At 39.4% G+C, this 21,490-nt stretch overlaps 1 protein-coding gene across 1 annotated transcript in view; it reads left to right on the top strand.

Annotated features, from left to right (window-relative positions):
* Positions 1–21,490, top strand: part of LOC126188566 (uncharacterized) — a 134,604-nt gene that overhangs the window by 62,694 nt on the left and 50,420 nt on the right. The window contains exon 5 of the mRNA XM_049930167.1: positions 16,539–16,757. Coding sequence (XP_049786124.1) covers positions 16,539–16,757 — 219 coding nt within the window. The remainder of the gene's footprint in view (positions 1–16,538; positions 16,758–21,490) is intronic.

Here is a 21,490-nt window from a genome sequence, read left to right as displayed (position 1 = left end):
CTCATTTTTCCTTTTAAACGAACATTTGAAAACAGAGTTAAGCATTTCAACTTTTGCTTTGCTAACCTCTATTTCAATTCCTGTCTCATTTGCGAGTTTGTGAACACTAACTTTGGTGCCACTAACAGCCTTTATGTATGACCAGAATTTCTTTAGATTTTGTGAAAGATCATTTTACAATATTCTGCTACTGTGACCTTCACCCCCTGTCACATTGCATTGATAAGGATGTGGGAAATGTCTCCAATGCGATCACCCTCACTGCTGCAACTGCCATTTTCTACAGGACCCTTCCGTTGCTGGTTGGTGCCATGGGGGACCAAAGAAACTGCAGCAGCTATTTGGGGTCTTAAAAGAGGCATCTCAAGTGACATCTTCTTCACTGAACACACTCCTCAGTTTTAAGTGGTTTCACACTGTGGATCACTGCCCAATTAAACACAGTAAGAAGGAATACTGGGAGTGCTACTTATCCTCCTTGAGAATATATTCCTCTTCATTGCAGATGTTGGCCAAGTTCTGTAGTCCGAAGATCAGTAATTCTGGTTCTTTTCTTTCATGGTGATACTTTGTGAACTGCTTTGTGACTGTGTCGGCATCCTGTTCTCACACAGCTACCTTTAAGTTTCGTAAACGACACATTGAAGACATTTCCATATCCCTAACCTCCTTCCTTAATCTTACTGACACATAATGAACCTTTCATGGACTGGGCCTTCTACAGGCTCTATAACCTTGCCACGTGATACAGTCCCAGCCCCTGTCCCTGATTCAGTTCATAATCAGGTGATCCAACATGTAAATGTTCCTTAAGGAGTCAAGTCTCCTCAGAGTTTTCATCTGTATTTGACTAGGTGTTTTCCCTTTGCAATGTCGAGCCAGTATCGTCCCATTCCTTAAACCGGGCAGAAATCCAACATCCATCTACAGCTGCTGACCAGTTAGCTTCACTAAAGTGGTCTGCAAACTACTTGAAGGGATAGTAGCCCAGAAAATGTGCTTGGTTCTAGAATTGTGCGACTTTTTGTCCCTCTACCAGTGTGGCTTCTGGGAAGGACAGCCCTCAACTAACCATCTGGTTGGTAAACAGCTGCCTGAAAGACTTTTTCTTAATGCCAGCACCTAATTGCAGTCTTTTTTGACCTGTATAAGGAATAAGACACCACTTGGCATCATCACATTTTACTTGCCATCCATAATTGGAGCTTCTGAGGCTCCATACTGATTTTTATCTCCAGTTTTTATCCTACCAGTTGTTTTGGTTACAGTTGATACATCATTTAAAACCCCGCAGGTCCAAGAGAACAGCATCCCTAATGGCTCCATGCCGAGTCTTACCATATTCACAAGAGTATTAAGACGACCCTGATTATAAGACGACCCCACCCCTTTTTATTTTTTTTCAGTAGTCTTCTTGGGCATGTTTTGGCAAACCAAAATTAAAAGCTGTTTTATTGACATAAAGAATCTGTCTAAAAAATTAATGTTACATTTATTCCAAATTTGTGCTATTTATTGATTGTTGACATTTTGATAATACAAGGAGAAATAAAATAAATGAAAAGAAATGGTTTAAATTAATTTTTGGGGTTGTGTGTGTGTGTGTGTGTGTGTGTGTGTGTGTGTGTGTGTGTGTGTGCACGCGCAGTTGTCAACAAACCCCTTTTGTTCTTGTCATACCTCATGGTGAGTGTCGATAGTATTGCAGCACAAAACCCTCTGTCTAGACTTTTAGTTTCCTGCAGAAGTCAATACTGTTGTTGAGTATCTGTCCAATTTCAAAGTGGCAAACGTTTGTAAAGCCAAAGTGCACATTATAGATTCATATTGTTGGCAACATGTTGTAATTTGTTGTCCACTTACCTCTCCCCTCCCTACACTGTTCTAGTTCTCAGCTAAGCTATCATCACTGTTCTGTGTCCCAACTTGTCCATAATGCTGTGCTTCAGCAACTGTAAAACATGAACTGCAGTACCTTCCGGGGTGCAAGCCGTACTTAACAACAGTAACTAATAGACAAATCACAGTCACAATTTAGTCCAATTCTCCAACTTTTGATCATCCCATGATCTGCTGACTTCTGCGGTTACCATTGCCATGACAGGTCTTGCCGCTGATATTCATTCTTGCGACAACATTTATAGTCAGTTTAATATGATTTATTTCCTTTGTTAGAATTTCATTCTAGATTAATTTTCCTTCTTGTTTCATTTGAATGTCACCCTCATGTTCTAAAGCTGATTAAAGCTGGTGACATTTTTACCTGGTATTCTGATACTTGAACAGTGACTGAATTTCTCATTTGCAACCCACTTAATCAATCATTACAGTCTCTCATAATCAAATCAAATATTGATCAGGGTTCAGAATCAAGTTTTCACTCCCCCCCCCCCCTCCCGACATTTCCGCTTTTGAATGTTTTCACTTAAGGAGTGTAGCCTTTAGTGCTATTTCCTCCTGTTTTCCACCAAACTGTCAAATTTTAAGCAGAGCAATAGATTGTTCCAGTGGCTAGTTCATAGTTTCTTGCCCATTCCTTGCACTAACACCGTGTGGGTCAAATGTCACGTGGTTTCTAGCAAAGTCGGTACAGTGTCGACCCCTTAGGGTATCAGTAAATCTTGAGCCAGTTCAAAAGCAAGTATCGTCTGCAGCCCTGCCCTTCCAAGTTCTTCAAAACAGACCTGCATTTGACCTCAATAACCGAAGCTTCATCTGCAAATGTAAGACAACTTCTATGTACTCTGTTAAACAATGTAAAAATGTTAACCTCAGTAACCGTAGATAATCTGTGAATATAAGATGGCTCTGTATTTTTTGAATGATAAATTTGGGAACGTACCTTGTTTTATAATCGGGTAAATATGATACTTTCTTCGTCGCCATCACTGGCAACTTATCTTCGTTGGACCAGTGTTCACCCTCGTACTGTACTGTGACAACATTTGTGTTTAGTGTTGCCGCCACTGGGCAGCCCTGACAGACCACCAGCGCCAGAGCACTATGACCCTTTACCACAACTTCCAGTAACACATCTCTGTTGCCATAACACTGTCCATGTTGATCCAGAACTTGGATGCTGATGCACATTCCCTACTTTTAGGGCAGCTCTTTGATAAAAAGCTGACATGGCTGCCTCATATTAGTCAACTAAAGACTAGCTGCATGCGAAATCTTGACACTGCTTCTTTTCCCACCTTTCAGTGTGTGGATCATACTACTCTCCTCCATATTTACCAGGCCCTGATCTCACCCCAGTTGGACTATGATTGCCAGTGATGGTGGCATCTCTTGAGTAAAATATTCTGGAGGTAAAATACAGTACTCCCCCATTCGGATTTCTGGACGGCGGCTACTCAGGAGGATATCACCTTCACGAAAAACAAAACTGGCATTCTGCAGGTTGAGTTGTGGAATGGTGGACCTTTTAGTCAGGTAGGAGGGGTTAGAGAATTTATAAAGGTAAATGGGTAGTTTGAAGCTAGGTATGGAGGGAGTCAGTGAAGTGCTGTGGCAGGAAGAACAGGACTTCCAGCCAGATCAAATAGGGGTAGTGCAGAAGTGTGTCTAATAATAAATGAGAAAATATTAATACAAGTAGAAAATATTAATACATGTGAGCCGCTGTGAACAGCATAGTGAACACATTATCACAGTCAACATAGACAATAAGCCAACACCACCCCAATAATACAAATTTACATGCCAACTAGGTCACCATATGATGAAGAGATTGGAAGGATGTATGACAAGATAAAAAAAAATTAATGCGAGTGTGGTTTCAGTTGCCTGAGACTGCAGTCGTGTGTGTGAGTTGCGTTTGTGTGTGCCTGTCTCTGTCATCTATTGTTGATGAAGGACTTCATGGCTGAAAGCTTTAATTGTGAGAGCCTTTTTGTTGCGCCTATCCCTGACTTAGCATCTCTGCTACATGGTGAGTAACAACTTTCCATTTCATAATGTTGTTACATTCCATCTTGTATTTTCCATTGTTTGAAAAAATTAATCAGATAGTTAAGGGAGAGGAAAATTTAATTTGCTGTGGGGGACTAGAATTCGACTGTAGGAAAACAAAGAGAAGGAAAATACAGTGGATCTTCAATTTTATGTTCTCTGATTTTAATGTTTTTACAACTCTGTCATAAATTCATAGCCCCTTTGAAAAACCCAAAAGATTAGCGTCACAAATTCCCTGATTTTATGTTTCTTCCTAGTAAGGTTTATCTCGATTCTCCATTCTTACTTGGTGTCTCGCTTGACTTCATCCCATTTTCTTCCTATTGATATTTGATGTGACTGAACAAGTTACAAGTGGCACAAAAGATAGACAGCTCGCACCGCAGTTGGTGGTGGAGTTAAGAGAATATTTTAGGCCTTTGCAGAGAGGGAAGACGTGAGAAAGGAAATGCTGATGTAATCCACAATTGGCATTGCCAACACAGCTTGCAACATTTAGCTTTAACATGCAGTTATGATAATGTTAGGTTGTGGCAGCAATGGAAAAATAGGACAGTCAACAGAATGTGTTCCGGACCGAGTCAATACATGACGAAAGGGCCCAGCTGCCACCTTTCCTTGTGCCACTTATAGCTCAGTCACCTCTTTTTGCGTGTATTTCCACTGTACTGTATGCAGTAACATCAGTCATCAATCTTTTAAATTCAAAACTGGGTCTCAAAGAATATGTGTGGTCAGAACCAAGAAAACACTGGTCATTTTCAGCCAGTGAGTTCTTATTGGCTGGTGACTCATGACATCATCCAGCAGCCAGCGCAGCCACCACACTATACTAAGACACGTGAAATTAGCTCTCCTCCTGGATACGTATAGAGGGGAGTGCCCTTCAACAAAAGGAGTGTAGGAAGTTACATGAAATGCTGAAAATATACTTCTTCTTGAGATCATGTGCCATGGCAGGGACTTCACACAGAGATAGAACAAGGGTTTTGTGATAGCACATTGTAAAGACTTTTGTGTTCAGATCTAACCGAGATACAGTTGCGACAACTACATACATACTCTTGTATATATTTTGCACCACACACTGTAGATCATAAAGATTGGTGTCAGTGATAGAAGGCTTGAAAGGAAATTGTAGTGCCTGAGCTTTCTTTTAAATTTACATTTTATGCAGTGTACAGAAATTCAGAGAGCTGACTTCTAATAAGCTTGTAACATCAACTGGGGAAGTAAACTCACTTTTTCAAGTCTCTATTTCTCTCATCAAACCTAAAATAAAACTTTGTAAGCTACAGAAGGAAAACACACGTCCCTCCAGGTTAGATTCTGACACCTGTCACTGCACTTCACATCGTTTAATTCACTGTGTTCATCAGTTTTTGCTTTTTTTCTGGGTGAGCGCAAAGGGAAGATCTCTCAAAATGTGTGTTTTGATGTATAATTTGTGGTCATAGCATGTCAGAAGATAACTTGATTACCTTGTACCCAGATACCAATTTCAATTTTTTGACAAGTTTTTATTTGCTGATGCACATCTATGATTTTTGAAGAATTGATGAAATTCGTTGCCACAGATTATTGTATATCCATTGTATTGTACATTTAATTTCCTTCACTTATGCAAATTTTATACAGTGTATTGTAAAGGACTGCAGTTTTTAGTCGTAATATGCCAATTACATATGTTTTTGCTTGTATTTCCTCAATTCTGAATTTTCCTCAATTATGCATTTTTTAACATGAAAACATAAAATAGTGTTTTCACTGTAATAGGAGACTATGGACTGGGGGAAAGGAAAGAAACAGTAAGCTGCCTAGTAGAATTTTATACAGAGCAGAGATTAATCTTCAATAACAATCTTACTAACTGTAACAAGTTATAGTGATGGCTGAAGGCCTTATCAAGACAGGACTGAAACTATTTGGCGGCTGAAAACCACAAGCAATGTTACAAACAATTAACAACTGAAGGCCAGCAGCAATTTCAGAATAGACAACAGCTGAAGGCCTGAATTACAAGTGAGGAAGGCAGTTACACATTAACAAATACTAAGATATTTTCTTCTTACCAATCAAATGGTAACAATCTATAGTAATGGCTGAAGGCCTTATTAAGAAAATTGCAAATTATTGGTCAGCTGAAGGCCACAAACAATGTTACACACAATTAACAGCTGAAGGCCTGATTAATAAGCTTGAAAATTATTCGTGGGCTGAAGGCCACATGCAATTTCAGAGTACACAAGGGCTGAAGTCCCGAATTACAAATAAGGTGGACAACTACACTTTAAAAAATACTAAAATCCTGTCTAATAATCATAATAACTTGTAACAGGCTATAGTGATGGCTGAAGGTTTCACTAAAACAGGATTGAAAATTATTTGTCGCCAGAAGGCCACAAGCAATGATACAAACAAGTAATGGCTGAAGGCCTGATTGAGAAAGGATTCAAAATTATTGGAGGCTGACGGCCACAAGCAAATTTCAGAATACTCAATGGCCGAAGGCCTGAATTACAAGTGAGGAAGGCAGTTGCACGTTAAAATACTAAAACCTTTTTTACAACAATCTTAACTAACCGTAACAGGCTACAGTGACGGCTGCAGGCCTTATTAAGAGAAAATTGAAAATATTTTGTTGGCTGAAGGCCACAAACAGTGTTACAAACAATTAATGGCTGAAGGCCGGAATTACAAGTGGGGAAAACAATAACGTGTTAAAACATTAAATTTTAAACTATTATGACAACTTGTCCAAATAAGATGGAATGATCCACAGACAGTGCTCCCTGGATTGTCCTGAGGAAGGTGACTACAGCTGTGTAAGCAGTGAGACAGGCAGCCAAGAGATGTACTTGCGTAACAGGATGGCAACTCACACTAGGGGTAGCTTAAGTGCCGACCGACCGACTAACCAATCCACCTAACGTTCAATCACCGGTACAACAACGGAATATTTTTAGGTAAGGGCAAAGAGACGGACAGCACCACGTCTACAGAAACACACCCAAGGCCGAAGGAAATGCTAGAACCAAGGTAGACCTCCCAAAAACATATGCACTGTACAATTCAAGATGCTGTCAAACTACACGCCGTGTCGGACAGCATCAACACGACGAGGAAAGGTACACTGCCGGAAAAGTACGCTACCCTCCAGGGCAGGTAACTGGGGCATTAGCGGCCACAAGGCAGGAAGTACCACTGGTTGCACTTCACTAATAAGAATAAAACTAAATCCAAACGAACATCAAGGAGTACAAGGTGGCTAATAGCTTCCGCCAACCTGACAGGCTCCACTTGTTGTTAGTCTCACCGACCCTGGGAGCAGCAACATGCAAATAACAGCGAGATCTCAAACTGTAGAGGTTTCACTACTGTATAAGGTTCACTCAACTTCAAACGTCCTGGGTTCGGTCATTGGCTATAGCCCCTTGATCTGACAGTGCGTGCACGCTGCCAGCGGTCTCAGCCTGGCCTCGCGCTGCGGACGTCCTCGCTGCTCCCGTGTGAAACCGAACGCAGGCAGCATTTAAATCACTGGACGAATCAGAAGTTGGCACAAACAAAGAGAAGCCAGAAGCTGTTGGGAAACCAAATGCACGTCGTCTGCTGCGCCAACTGACCAAACGACCAACCAACGGTTGTCGGTTGTCTCCACTCAAGTCAGGTACGGAAAAGATCCCAGTATAAATCGTCGCCTGACAACTTATTGCCATGAGGGCCCTTCAATGGGCGCGCGCACACACACACACACACACACACACACACACACACACACACACACACACAGGTAAAAGTTACACTATAATATCACGGTCCATTCAACTAAAACATGCTGAATCCTGTCCTTGACGTGGTGGTGCACTCTAGCGACCACATCCTTCCGACGGACAGTGCATGTGTGTCGCCAGCGGTTGGGCGAGTACTGGCTGTCCGGCTCTCACTGCTGCTCCGTCCCAACTCCACTCCCTGGACATGCGATGACGCGGAAATACTAGAGGTCGCTCCAAAGATGGTACCATAGTATGCGCTATCGATAAGTGCTGCTGCTGCCATTCATGGACAGACAAGGCGAGCAAACGTAGTGGCATCAGTGAACACACTAAGAAAAAGAGATGACACTATCGCTATTACAAGATGCCAAACTATGAACGGCATCAACGCAAGCCACACAAGGCTCGGGTAGCTTTGTGAGATAAAATAGTGAAGGCAACAATTATCTAATAGGTAAAAAGATAAGACCTAGTAAAATCTTGGGATGACACAACAGGTACTGAATTTAATTTTTGAAAGGAGAAAATGTAAAAATGAAGCAAGTTACAGGGAATATATATTTCGAAAAGATAAGATTGGCAGAAAGTGCAAAATGGCTAAGCAGGAATAGCTAGAGTACAAATGCAAGGCTATAAAAGTAAGTCTTTGAAGGTATGTGGGGAGGGCGGCAGTCCGAACGGCTGCTGTTGTTACCTTCACCTGTAACATACCAATTCTCATTAATGTCTTGTAAAGTAATGTCCATGGAATCAATCGCTTTACCTCTTTTCTTGTTAACAGCAGCAGCTCCAGAATCTTCTTGTGCAGCCTCACTCTTACTAGAGAGATAAATTTCTTCTGACCGTGTCACATCAAAAAGGCATCGTCTTCGTGATGTAAAATTTTTGCAGAATGAATCTCAATAGACATAGGTTTTTCTTCCTGCCACATAAAACCCAGCTCAAAATTTGTAGTAAACACTGTATTGAATACTTTTTAATACGACTTTATTCTTTCTTTCATCACACATAAGATGGAACGTCTCCATAAACATCCTGCCATGGAGGCATCCAAAAACAAGATAAGTGATTAATAAAAGAAAACTGTTAACAAATGAACGTGAACAGAATTGAAATTACTGAGTGAACATGGATTGTATACCACATGTAGTATAATCTTGTTAGGTTTATCTTTCTATAAATCATGAGAAAGAAAGAGACAAAAAAATTTTAAAAAATTTGTCTTTCAGGTATCCCAGTTTAGGTACACTGAAACTGCCCCTCCTATTGTATGCAGGTGTTGTCCAGACTTTACTGGATGACAGTAGACAGTAGTCGTCCACTTTTCTGGTTGTTTAGGATTTGTTTATCTGCTGCTCAGAGCAGATATAATTTCCATATTGGGTCCTTGGTCTGGAGGGGCTCAACGCCCTTTATTGTTTGGCCAGAGTTAATAAGTTTTGAGTTTGACTTTTAATTTTTTTAGTTCTCCTACATGTCAGTTTTTTCTTTCTTAACTTTTATCCTTTTTATATTGATTTTACAAAATTCTTATGTGTGATAATATTATTTACAGTATTTAATTTTTTCCTTTTTTCTGGGCCCTCCTTAATTCGGTTTTCTTACGTATTGCCGCTACAGTGGGCATATTGATTATTTAAGTTCAGTCTCCACTCCACATTTTTAGTGCATAACCATCACACAACATTGGAGCAAGTCAATATGTCCATGTAGCATAGTGACCTCATGTGCCTCTCATTCCTGCCAGAGCTACAACGCAGGAGCTATATAAGTTCCCACCTACTAATGCAATGCAAATCACTTGCTATTACCCAGCGGTCACCATGAATTCTGTAACCAACTCACTGAATGTTGTGTAAAGTCACTGATGTCACTGGCCTGCCGCACCACATTTCCTTAGCCACTGACATTTGCCTTTCTCTTTATTACAGCAATGAACCCATTGTCTGCCAGTGCTGATATCCACTGTTGCATCAACATACACATTCAAGAATTCTGTCACAGAATGCTGTCTAATATGACCATCAGTGTTGTCCACTTTCCAAGCAACAGCAGTACTGGCATCTGTTGACACAGAAAGTTACTGCTGCAGTAGGTTGGAGAAGCAGCTTTGCAGAATAGCATCAATTCAAATTTTTTACTTAACAAACTATTTGAGGAGGAAAAATAGTAGCCATTACTTTTTGACTGACCCTCATATTTACAACAGAATGGAAATACTAATAGAAGCCAACCTCAGGAAGATTATTTCGGGTTCCAAAGAAATGTAGGAACCCACGAAGCAATATTGACTCTTTCACTTACTGTACAAGAAGAGGTCCTCAGGGTGGGATTCACATTTCAAAACAATCAGTATGGTTATGTATGTTAAGTTCCAACGTATCATGCCCTTCAGCCATTAATGTTTTTGGGTCCTCATTTGTGAGTAATCAACAAAAAAAACTTTCGAATTTTTTCGTGACACTCAACAGCTTTAAAACTAGGAAGAATACACAAATTGCTTGTGTAGTGTAATAGTTACAGCACAGTCATCAGATGCAAAAGGTTGTGGGTTTGAATCTTGTCATGGGCTTTGAAATTTTTTTATTTTAAAATCTTTATCAAAATGACTTCATTATTTCTATCCAATTATTTGATTTAAATGTTTTTTAGCTATTCCTTTTTCTCATCATATTAACTTTTTCACTTGCTCTCATTTTTCTTCCTATCATTCTTTCTCCTTTTGGAATATTTGTTCATGTGATTGTAATTGTTGCTTTGTATTAACTTAAATGTAATTTCTTCCATTTTATGATCTTATATTTTTGTCAATGCCATTGCATTTATTATTTCTATTTCTCATCTTGAATTTCATTTTATGTATAATTTCTTCTTTTGTTTAAATCTTCATCTGCATTACTTTGTCCATAGTGTAAAAAGAATTTATTTTTCAGATTTGTGTATGACAATTACCATAAAAAAAGAAAGTACATCTTGGAACCCATTGCATAGTTTATCTCATCTTTTGTTCTTTAACTGATAGATCAACATGTACAAAGGTTTAAATATTATCATAGGTAAATAAAAATAATTAAAATCAAATGTACAAAGATTCCAAATGAAAAAGAATTACATGCAGTCAAAATAAGGCCAAATAAAATATTTAATACAATATGAGGAAAAACTACCATCACAGCTATATCTTGAGAATGTCTTTATTCTATCACACGACTGGTTTCGGCGGCACATTACCACCATTCTCAGGCCTACTGCCAAATGAGTATTTAATTTCCTTGGCACATTTACTGTGGTATCCTTGTTACCAGCACACGTGGGCTAGCTTTCATCAGGAGTCTGTACTCAATGCCATGTTGTCTCCATTGATTGTGAGACACGGTATCGAGTACAAACTCCTGATGGCCCACGTGTGCCAGTACCAAGGCCCCACAGCAAATGCACCAAAAAAATCAAATACTCCTTTGGAAGTGGGCCTGAGGATGACAGTAATGTGCAGCTGAAACTAGTCGTGTGATAGAATAAAGACATTCTCAAGATACAACTGTGGTGATACTTTATCATGTAGATCATCAGCCAAAGCCCCTCATCCTTGCAGTAAGATTGACATCCATAAAGTTAATACAATAATTAAAATGATATGACAAAAGAATAGAAATAAAAAATTACGTTTTAACCAATTAATTGAATAAAAATAATGACAAAGTCATTTTGATAAAGATTTAAAAATAAAAATATTTACCGTATTTACTCGAATCTAAGCCGCACCTGAAATTTGAGACTCGAAATTCAAGGGGAGAGAAAAGTTTTAGGCCGTATCTCTAAATCGAAACAAAGTTGGTCCATTGTAATATGAGACACAATTTAGGTTGAATGAATGACGATACAGCTACAGTAGTTTGGTTTGAGTTGTAACCTTAGCAGTGAAGCTTTACCAGGTAGCCATTGCTATGCGTCAGGCGCTCCGTCCGTATTTATACGGGTACCCTTCCTTTTTCACGTGCTTCGTCTGGTTTGAATTGATTGCTTATTTTTCTTTGATCTGATAAGCGCTGTTTTCTTTGTTATAGGTGTTTACGTCACTCTAAGCTAAAAATGCATTACTGTACTCTGTCATGCACTGTTTGTCGCATTCTGATAGTGCATGTTTATGACCTGTCGCCGCTGGCGGCATGGCTTGCTTTTGTGCGCATTACCACCGCTTACAATTAAAAAAGAAAAGAGAGGAATCGTCTCATTAGCAAAACAATGGCAAGAGACTGCTATTTGTTGTTACTTACACTGCTGCTTTCTTTGATAATGATCAACAAGAACCAAATAATACACTGCGTATGATAGATGATGTTCTGAACGAGAGTTTAGCGAAAACTTTTCTCCGTTTAAAAATCTTTGCAGACGCCTCTTTAGTACATTACATTCTGCACAGAAATTAGAGTCATCTTAGATTTAAAAATTTAGTCAATTGCTGTGCTTCATTTCTGACTGTATCACTATAAATAATACGAATATAAACATAACATGATATGTATATTCTTCCGCGTTTGCTGTTGTCTCACTCTAGTTTCGTAGTTTATTAGGCAGACAGGATTTAAATGAGATAGCAGCAAACACGAAACAATACATGGCAAAATGTTTATATTCGTATTATTCTTATAGTGAAGGCAATACCGCATGTGATTCACAATTCATAGAAGTTCCTATTAGCAACCATCTCTTCTCACAGGTAGGAAAAAATTCAGAACATAGAGTTTATTTATTTACTGACGCAGAGGATTTGGTGCCAGTATTTATCTTTGTGGCTACAAAGCATGCCTGTGTAGCGCTACATATATTCGACGGCAGAAGTTAGTTGTGGTGGCACCCACCAACATTTTTCAGAACTTCCGCTTGCTTTGCACTCGATTCTAAGCTGCAGGCGGTTTTTTGGATTACAAAAACTGGAAAAAAAGTGCGGCTTAGATTCGAGTAAATATGGTAAAGCACTTGACAAAATTCAAACCCACAGCTTACTGCATGTGAAATTCAGTAATACTATACCAACAGCTGCTATACTGATAGTGTTTCATAAGGCAACCAGTGTCAACATTCCAATCATGTAATTTTGAGGCCTGTGCCATAAATGACACAAAGTGCCACTTGAGCATGGATAAGTCAAGGCACTAATACTCGTTTCTGGTTCCATAGATAACCAAACTTCATGAGCATACATGCAGACCACACATGATCATGAAATTTGGGTATATAGAGAACCAGATGAGAATATATGCTTCTATATGCAGGAGTGGTACTTGATGTCATTCGCGCGACAAGCCCGAAGGTGATATGACTGGAATGTTAGAACTGGTTGCCTAATTAAACAATATCAATATAGTGCTTGTTGGTATAATATTACTACATTTCTTCGAACAGCCGCTGTCGTATGCTCCTGAACCCAGGATGGAGTTACGTTTATTTTGTGTATGACAACCCTACCGTAACTGTTAAACTGGGCAAGCAGCCTCTGCATCCTTCCTATCCTTAAAGCTGTAAGAGTGTCACTGAAATTCTGAATTTTTTGTTTGCCACTTACTCGCAAACGAGGGCCCACCAGGGTGCATGGCTGCAGGGTGTGATACCATGGACCCTATGATCTACACCACCCTATAGATTATTTCAAAAGCTGATTCCACCACTGGGGACCTCTCCTTGTTAGATGAAACGTTAAAGAAGGGCAAACCTATTTTTATAGCATTCTTAGACCTGGAGATGAATCTTTTGATGCTGTTGACTGGAATACACTCTTTAAAATTCTGAAGGTTGCAGAGATAAAATACAGATACCACAAGGTTACATTCAACTTGGACAGAAACTGGACTGCAGTTATTAGGTTTGCCAGGATTGCCCAATGCCCGCTTGGAATCACCTATTGTTTTGTCAGTATGCAGACAGAGGACTTTTGTGTCATCATTAGATGCAATAAAACAGTATTCAAGAGTATTACAAAGAATATAAGTCATTGCCGTGTCTTTGGCAGTGACCAGTGGCTACGTAATACGGAGAAGAATCCGCTGAATCCAACTGTAGGCCAAGGCCGCCGAGGATGCTGCATCAACTCTTGAGTGGAAGTAGATGACACTGGGATGCAGCAGTTTGCTGCCCAATGGTGACTTAGATGTGCTCCGTCAGTAGCACTGCTTGGAGATGGCACTGACTGCTAAGTGTTTCAGAGAATACTCAGTCTCGACCAGATAACTGTCCACATTGGCCCATCAAGTGGACTGCGATGTTGGATGCCGTGATGTGCTGAATGCTGAACCTGGCCCACCAATACTGTAGGCATTCAGACTCGTACGACACTGGAGTTGTAGGATAGCTTCTGCACTGGACCGGAGCCATGTTGGTAGACCCTGGACTACCCTTCAGTGCTTGCTGCTGTGCTGATTTCAGTACTGGATGATGAACTTCGTCATCTGTGGTTACAAATGGGTGATCTCCTCATAGGGCAGCAAGTGTAAGACCAACATAAGAACAATCCCACACACGAGATGTTAGTGCACCGTCATCAGAGAATCAAGTGTGAACAACATGAATGCCATTGATCTTGCTGATGGTGTGCTCTAGTGGATATGGAGTCTCTGCTCTGTGACGTCATTCCTTGTGATCGAATTTGTTCTGTTCGTCTTGAGTTGTCAATCGTCTTCAGTTCTGCTACATTTGCTTAACAAAGGGTCTTTACTGCTTAGTCAGACACCTGCTAAGCAATGTTGCATCCTACTTAGTGTCTCTTACATAACATTACAGCGGCAGTTAGGTCTGCACTATTCTAATGATTTTCTGTTGAGCTCGCAATCTCACTCAGGAATGTCAAGGTTGCTGTCTTTCTGGATGAGTAATGGTGTTGAAATGTTGACACTCCCCAGCTGGCAACTGTTGATAATTCCGTGTGATTGGTGCAAGATGTTCGAACTTAGAAATTTTAACACTGCCATTTCCTTCCCAATTTTTTGCATAACAGAATTGCAGGACAGGAAAGGGAAGCAGCAGCTGAGAAGGGGAATGAGACAGGGTGGTAGCCTATCCCCGATATTTTCGATCTGTACATTGAGCTAGCAATATGGGAGACCAAAGAAAAATTTAGAGAGGGAATTAAATTTTACGAAGAATAAATAAAAACTTTGAGGTTTGCTGATCACATTGTAGCTTTATCAGACAACAAAGGATTTGGAAGAGTAGTTAAACAGAATGGACAGTGTTTTGAATGGAGGTTACAAGATGAACATCAACAAAAGCAAAACAAAGGTAGTGGAATGTAGTCAATTTAAATAAGGTAATGCTGAGGGAATTAGGTTAGGAAATGAGATGCTAAAAATATCAGTTGTATTTTGCTGTTTGAGCAGCAAAAACTGATGATGGATGAAGTAGAGGGAATAGAAAATAGAGATTGGCTGTAGCAAGGAAATCGTTGCTGAGAAAGAGGAACTTATTATCATCAAATATTAATTTGTGTTAAGAAGTCTTTACTGAAGGTATTTATCTGGAGGTAGCTATGTGAGGAAGTGAAACGTGTATGATAAAAAATTTGGTTAAGACGATGTTACAAACTTTTGAAATGTGGTGGTACAGAAGAACGCTGAAGATTAATGGTTAGGTCTTGTAAATACTGAGGAGGTAAATGAATATGTTTGAGGAGAAAATAACTTGACTAAAAGAAGAAATTGATTGATAAGGCTTGTTCGAAGGTGTCAAGGAATTGTCAATTTGATATTGGAGGCAGGGGAGGTTTGGAGATGAAGATGCTTGCACAGGATAGGCTAGTGTAGAGAGCTATATCAAACCAAAACTATAAGAACAATGTAATTGTATCCAAGGAACATAGACTCTGGCTTGCTTGTTCACTTGGATAAATGCACATGTCCATTCTCACTAAGGTTGCTGCTGATCAGCCTAATAACGTCATCAATACCAATGCATAAATATTTGCTTGCCACAGGTAATCTGCTTACAAAGGATGTACGTTTCATATATGATAGAGACTGAAGTCATTTACATGTACAGCATTTCAAACAAGCAAATGTGTAATGTTGAGTTCAGTGAGCTAGTGCTCCAATACTGGTTGAAGGCGTTGGTTTGAAATGGGGAATGCATCTCCATTAAATTCAAGAGCTCTCACTGTTCTTTGCTTGCATGTAAAGGAGTTGACTGCTGATTATCTTCTGTATCGAAAATGTTCAACATTTTGTCTCCTCAGACCCACTGGCACTGCATTCCAGCTTCAGTTGAAAATACAAATCACTGCAACCAGTCATATTTATTATTTTTTTCACTACATGTTATTTCAGTTAATAATGCATTAACAATTTGTTTGCATGACTCTTTTTTGGCAGCTTGTGACACTGTCTGACAAAAAAACTAGTTTAGTTGAAGGCTCAAAGTTACATGGACACAAAAGTTGCATTGGTGAAGATAAACATATATTAATTAATTGAACTAAGCAAATATTGCTTATTAAAAGCTACCAACTGCAAATAACATGGTCGCGAGTGCCCGCCCGCCCGCCCTTGTGTGTGTGTGTGTGTGTGTGTGTGTGTGTGTGGTGTGTGTGTGTGTGTGTAGTGACAATGCAGTGATTTATATTTTCACTTGTCATTTCATAATGGGCACATACACACCTTACTTAAAATGTTTTTAGCTATGGTTGTCTGTCAAATTTCATTTTATTCAGTGTTCCATACACAACTCTGCACTTGATGTAAAGGTTTTTGCAAATCCCATGCTGCACCCTACAAATAAACTATTAACAGAGACTGCTTTAACTACTGAATTTTTTTTTAGCACATAGATGGCCATATGGCTACAGAACAACTAAGAAAGCGAACATATCAAGAGGAATTAAGGAAACAAATTGAAGAAAAGCGACAACTGGAAGCACAGCAAAGGGAAAAAGAAAGAAGAGAGGAGGAAATTATTCTGAAAAGAGTTGAACAGCAGCAACTTAGAATGAAATTAGAATTTGAAAGAGAGCAAGCTCAACGCAGACACAAAGTAGAGAAGGTAAGCTGCAGGTAGCTGTTAAATCTGCTTTGATTCTTATTACCCATGTAATTCTTCAGACAAACAATGGCTGAGGACTCTAATTCGAATTATCTTCTGCTGGTAAGTGCTGATTGAGGGGGATGGTTGGAACTTCAGTTCTGCAAATATTCTTTACAACTACCCTTTCTCAATATGTGTGCTGAATTCAGCATTTTCTTTGGCAAATAATACATCATCAGGCCACCATAAATTCCAGTTCAGCATACATTACTTAAAATGTTAAAGAAATCATATTTGATCCTTTTAACTTCAAATATGCAACACAACAGTTTCTTAACTAGTGAAAAAATTTAATTCCTTCCTGCAAACTTGGGAACATATGTAACGATTGTAGTGTTACTCTCTGGAATTATACAGGAAGGCTCTCCTCATAACTGACAATCAACTTCTTCCTCAGTTCAATTTTAGAACAAAGACACCTCATTACTCACTTTTAAGATGGGATGGGGGAATATCACTCCATTGTTGATTACTTGAGCCTGTTGAAAGTGTCCTGTAAACAGGCTTAACTATGCGGACAGATGTTTTCCACAACCATGAGAAGGCCCACAATACTACTTAGAAAACAGATCTCTGTGTGGAGCCCTGGTCATGTGTTACCCTCCTCCCCTGCTTTTGTAATGTTGTTCTTCCTCCCACATTATTTTTGATATTGAGTTAGTGATGATGCTATCAGGTTTTTTTATTTTTATTTTATTTATTTTTTTATATAAAAAAACAAGAGAATGGTGGCCCTTGTGGTACTATTGTAAATGTGACCCCTTTTCTAGTTCCCTTCCTGATGGTCCTTATCAGCATTGAGACACACATGTACAAGTTTCCTTCCCTTTTCTCTTTTTTTTTCCACTAGCCATAAATAGTGTGCGGTCCAATGTAATGAACCTAATTCATAGTGAACAAAGTTTTTAATTTTCTTCTCTTTTAACCAGTCTTCTGTAAACCCCACAACAGTTGCAGTGTCATAGAATCTTCATTGATTTCATCCCCATTGATCTCTTCATTTCATTTCGATGAAAATTTATTTATATCCTTTGTGGCAGGGTGAGGCACTGTTCACAGGCTCCATTACCCAATGTTACAGTTTCCATGTAACCCCTTGGAAGAACATATGGTGATAGTGCTTGGAAATCGTAGATGTAAACACCGAACAATATAAAAAGTATGACTCACATCTGGAGACGTGCCCTGATGGCTTAGTAGTTAAGGCAGCTGCTTGCAATAAGCAAGAAATTAAAGTCCTGGTCTGACACATATTTTGAAATGTCACTACATATTTATTACATTATACACTGAGAAGGCAAAATGTTATGACCATCTACTTAACAGTGTGTTTGTCCACCTTTGGAACGCAGAGTTATGTCGCACCAGTTGTCTATGCGCAGAAGATGCAGTTCCCTTCAGTAGAACTGCATAATACTAGGCCCACCAGCCTACATGGCCTGTGCTGCAGTGCATGTTCCAAGGAGCCATCACGTGAATAATGGTGTATCTGGACATGAACATCGGCTGGTGTTACAAGAAATGTGATTCATCTGACTATGTAACACATTTCCCTTGATCCATGGTCCAATCTCAATGATACCATGCCGTCTACAATTGTTATTGACAATGTAGATGGTCTAAAATGGGAACAAATAGGGTTTGTCTGCTGCGGATCCACATGTACAACAATGTTTGCTTTTATGACAAGCTTCGAAACAGTTATGCCTATGAAGGCTTTGTACTCTGTTATCGGATAGCAGTTTATCCTGTTGTACAGTGGAGGCAAGTCTCTGACCTCCACGTTCTGTGATGACACGTGTCCATCAAACACCTGGTTGCCTTCTCGCAGTTTTGCCGTCCTTCAACAACTTTCCATAGACATTCACAGCAGTAGCATGTAAACAGCCAACCAACTCCACTGCTTCCAAGACACTCATTACCGTAACAATCTAATCTTATAGTCACTTATGTCACTGGATAATCCCATCTGTGACTCGTATTGTCACTAGAATAATTCCCCATTCCTCTACCCTCTGCTTGTATACTTCCCTTATCACATCAGGTGCCTGCAACACCACCAGTGTTTTGTCTCATTAGTGGAGGTTTACCATATCTAAATGGTTTGCACTGATACCATTTCATATCATTCCAACTTTACTGAATTAATTCCCACTGAGGCATTCATTTCGTAATTAATATTGTATGGAGAAGTGGGCTGGAAGTACTAGTTTACATTTTTTCACACATAAAAGGTATTGAAATTTGAAATCTTTTGGAGCCATTGGTTCCTTCTTCTGCGAAAAGGGTCGAAGAGGAAGGGAGTGGGTTGAAGGAAACAGATTGGTGAGGTTTAGGAAAAGGGGTAGAGTTTGAAAAAGTCACCCAGAACCCTGTGTTAGGAGAGGCTTACCAGACAGGATGAGAAGGGAGTCTTTCTTTCTCATCCCATCTGGTAAGTCTCTCTTGACCCAGGGTTCTGGGTGTCTTTTCTGAACTCTGACGCTTTTCTTAACCCTCACAAATCCTTTTCCTTCACTCCTCTTCCTTCCCTTTCAGCCGTTCTGCAAGAAGACGGGGCCACTGGCTGCGAAAGCTTGCAAATTTCAGTACCTTTTGAATTTGTGTCGTCCTGCCACAGCTTGATTTGATTATTTTTATTGATTGTATAAATTTTTTGATTCAAAATCTTTTGTCTCTGATCATATATCATGTCACTAGTTAGTGAATTGGTGATTGTAAAACTGACCTCAATTTCATGCACAAATTTTTTCTAGTCAAAGCTAATCCTTGTTCATAGTAAAATAATGTGAGGTTAACATTTATACATAGCAGATTTCTGATTTTCTAATCTAAGATCAGCTGCTTTGTACAACTTAACTAGCAGCAGTTGGATAAAGCAAAAAGTATAAATTAATATTCATACAGACATGACTGCTTACTGAGGGAGCAGTTAAAAAGTGATTATACTGAAATGCAAGTATGAGCCACATTTTTTTTTTTGGGGGGGGGGGGGGGGTTAAAAAATATTGTACATAATAGCGAAGACAGGTAGCAAGTAATTTTCTAGACAAATTGGTCACCTCTTATGTATTTCAAAGTTTTTGGAAATTCAACTTTTAAAGCTAAATCGGTGAAAATTGGTATTTGACTTCTTGTTTAAAAATAAAGAAATATGTCTTAGGGGATGTAAATTTCTGTGGAAATATCACCACAAGAATTCAAAAGGCAGGTTCACAGAAACCTCAGACTTCAGCTACCAGGGTTGCTTTATGGCATTAATTAGTGTGGAAAGTTCAGAAAGTGTTGCAATTTGTGAACTAAATCAAAGAGAACTATTTATCGATCACTACAACAAATTGGCTCCGTCATTATTTTACAGAAAAAGGGACAGATCTTTAATACGTAACTTTCCTGTTGGCCTAATATATGTTTATAAACTTATTTTTGTTGTAGTTACTATGCAAACTAATCATTACTGATGACAAAGTAGATACCACTTTTAAATGTATGTCAAGGAACGCCCATTTGAGATGAGAAACTCCAGTACCAGGTCTTAGACTGGTGCTGATAAATATAGAACCACTTATCCAATGTTTGTCTTTCTTTTTTGACTATCTACATGAAATGAAATTAAATTTAATGGAACACTTTACTTACTAAAGAATGGCAGCCACATAAAGGATCACTAACTTTTTTAAAGAGTAGGTTCTTTGGTTTTTACAAGATAATATTTATTTTTTTGTTCATTATCTACATCTACATCTACATCTACATCTATACTCCGCGAGCCACCTTACGGTGTGTGGCGGAGGGTACTTATTGTACCACTATCTGATCCCCCCTTCCCTGTTCCATTCACGAATTGTGCGTGGGAAGAACGACTGCTTGTAAGTCTCCGTATTTGCTCTAATTTCTCGGATCTTTTCGTTGTGATCATTACGCGAGATATATGTGGGCGGTAGTAATATGTTGCCCATCTCTTCCCGGAATGTGCTCTCTCGTAATTTCGATAATAAACCTCTCCGTATTGCGTAACGCCTTTCTTGAAGTGTCCGCCACTGGAGCTTGTTCAGCATCTCCGTAACGCTCTCGCGCTGACTAAATGTCCCCATGACGAATCGCGCTGCTTTTCGCTGGATCATGTCTATCTCTTCTATTAATCCAACCTGGTAAGGGTCCCATACTGATGAGCAATACTCAAGAATCGGACGAACAAGCGTTTTGTAAGCTACTTCTTTCGTCGATGAGTCACATTTTCTTAGAATTCTTCCTATGAATCTCAACCTGGCGCCTGCTTTTCCCACTATTTGTTTTATGTGATCATTCCACTTCAGATCGCTCCGGATAGTAACTCCTAAGTATTTTACGGTCGTTACCGCTTCCAATGATTTACCACCTATGGCATAATCGTACTGGAATGGATTTCTGCCCCTATGTATGCGCATTATATTACATTTATCTACGTTTAGGGAAAGCTGCCAGCTGTCGCACCATGCATTAATCCTCTGCAGGTCTTCCTGGAGTACGTACGAGTCTTCTGATGTTGCTACTTTCTTGTAGACAACCGTGTCATCTGCAAATAGCCTCACGGAGCTACCGATGTTGTCAACTAAGTCATTTATGTATATTGTAAACAATAAAGGTCCTATCACGCTTCCTTGCGGTACTCCCGAAATTACCTCTACATCTGCAGATTTTGAACCGTTAAG

This window comes from Schistocerca cancellata, chromosome 5 (genome assembly GCF_023864275.1).
Source record: "Schistocerca cancellata isolate TAMUIC-IGC-003103 chromosome 5, iqSchCanc2.1, whole genome shotgun sequence".
Lineage (NCBI taxonomy): Eukaryota > Metazoa > Arthropoda > Insecta > Orthoptera > Acrididae > Schistocerca > Schistocerca cancellata.
This window is presented reverse-complemented; position numbering and strand designations above follow the sequence as displayed.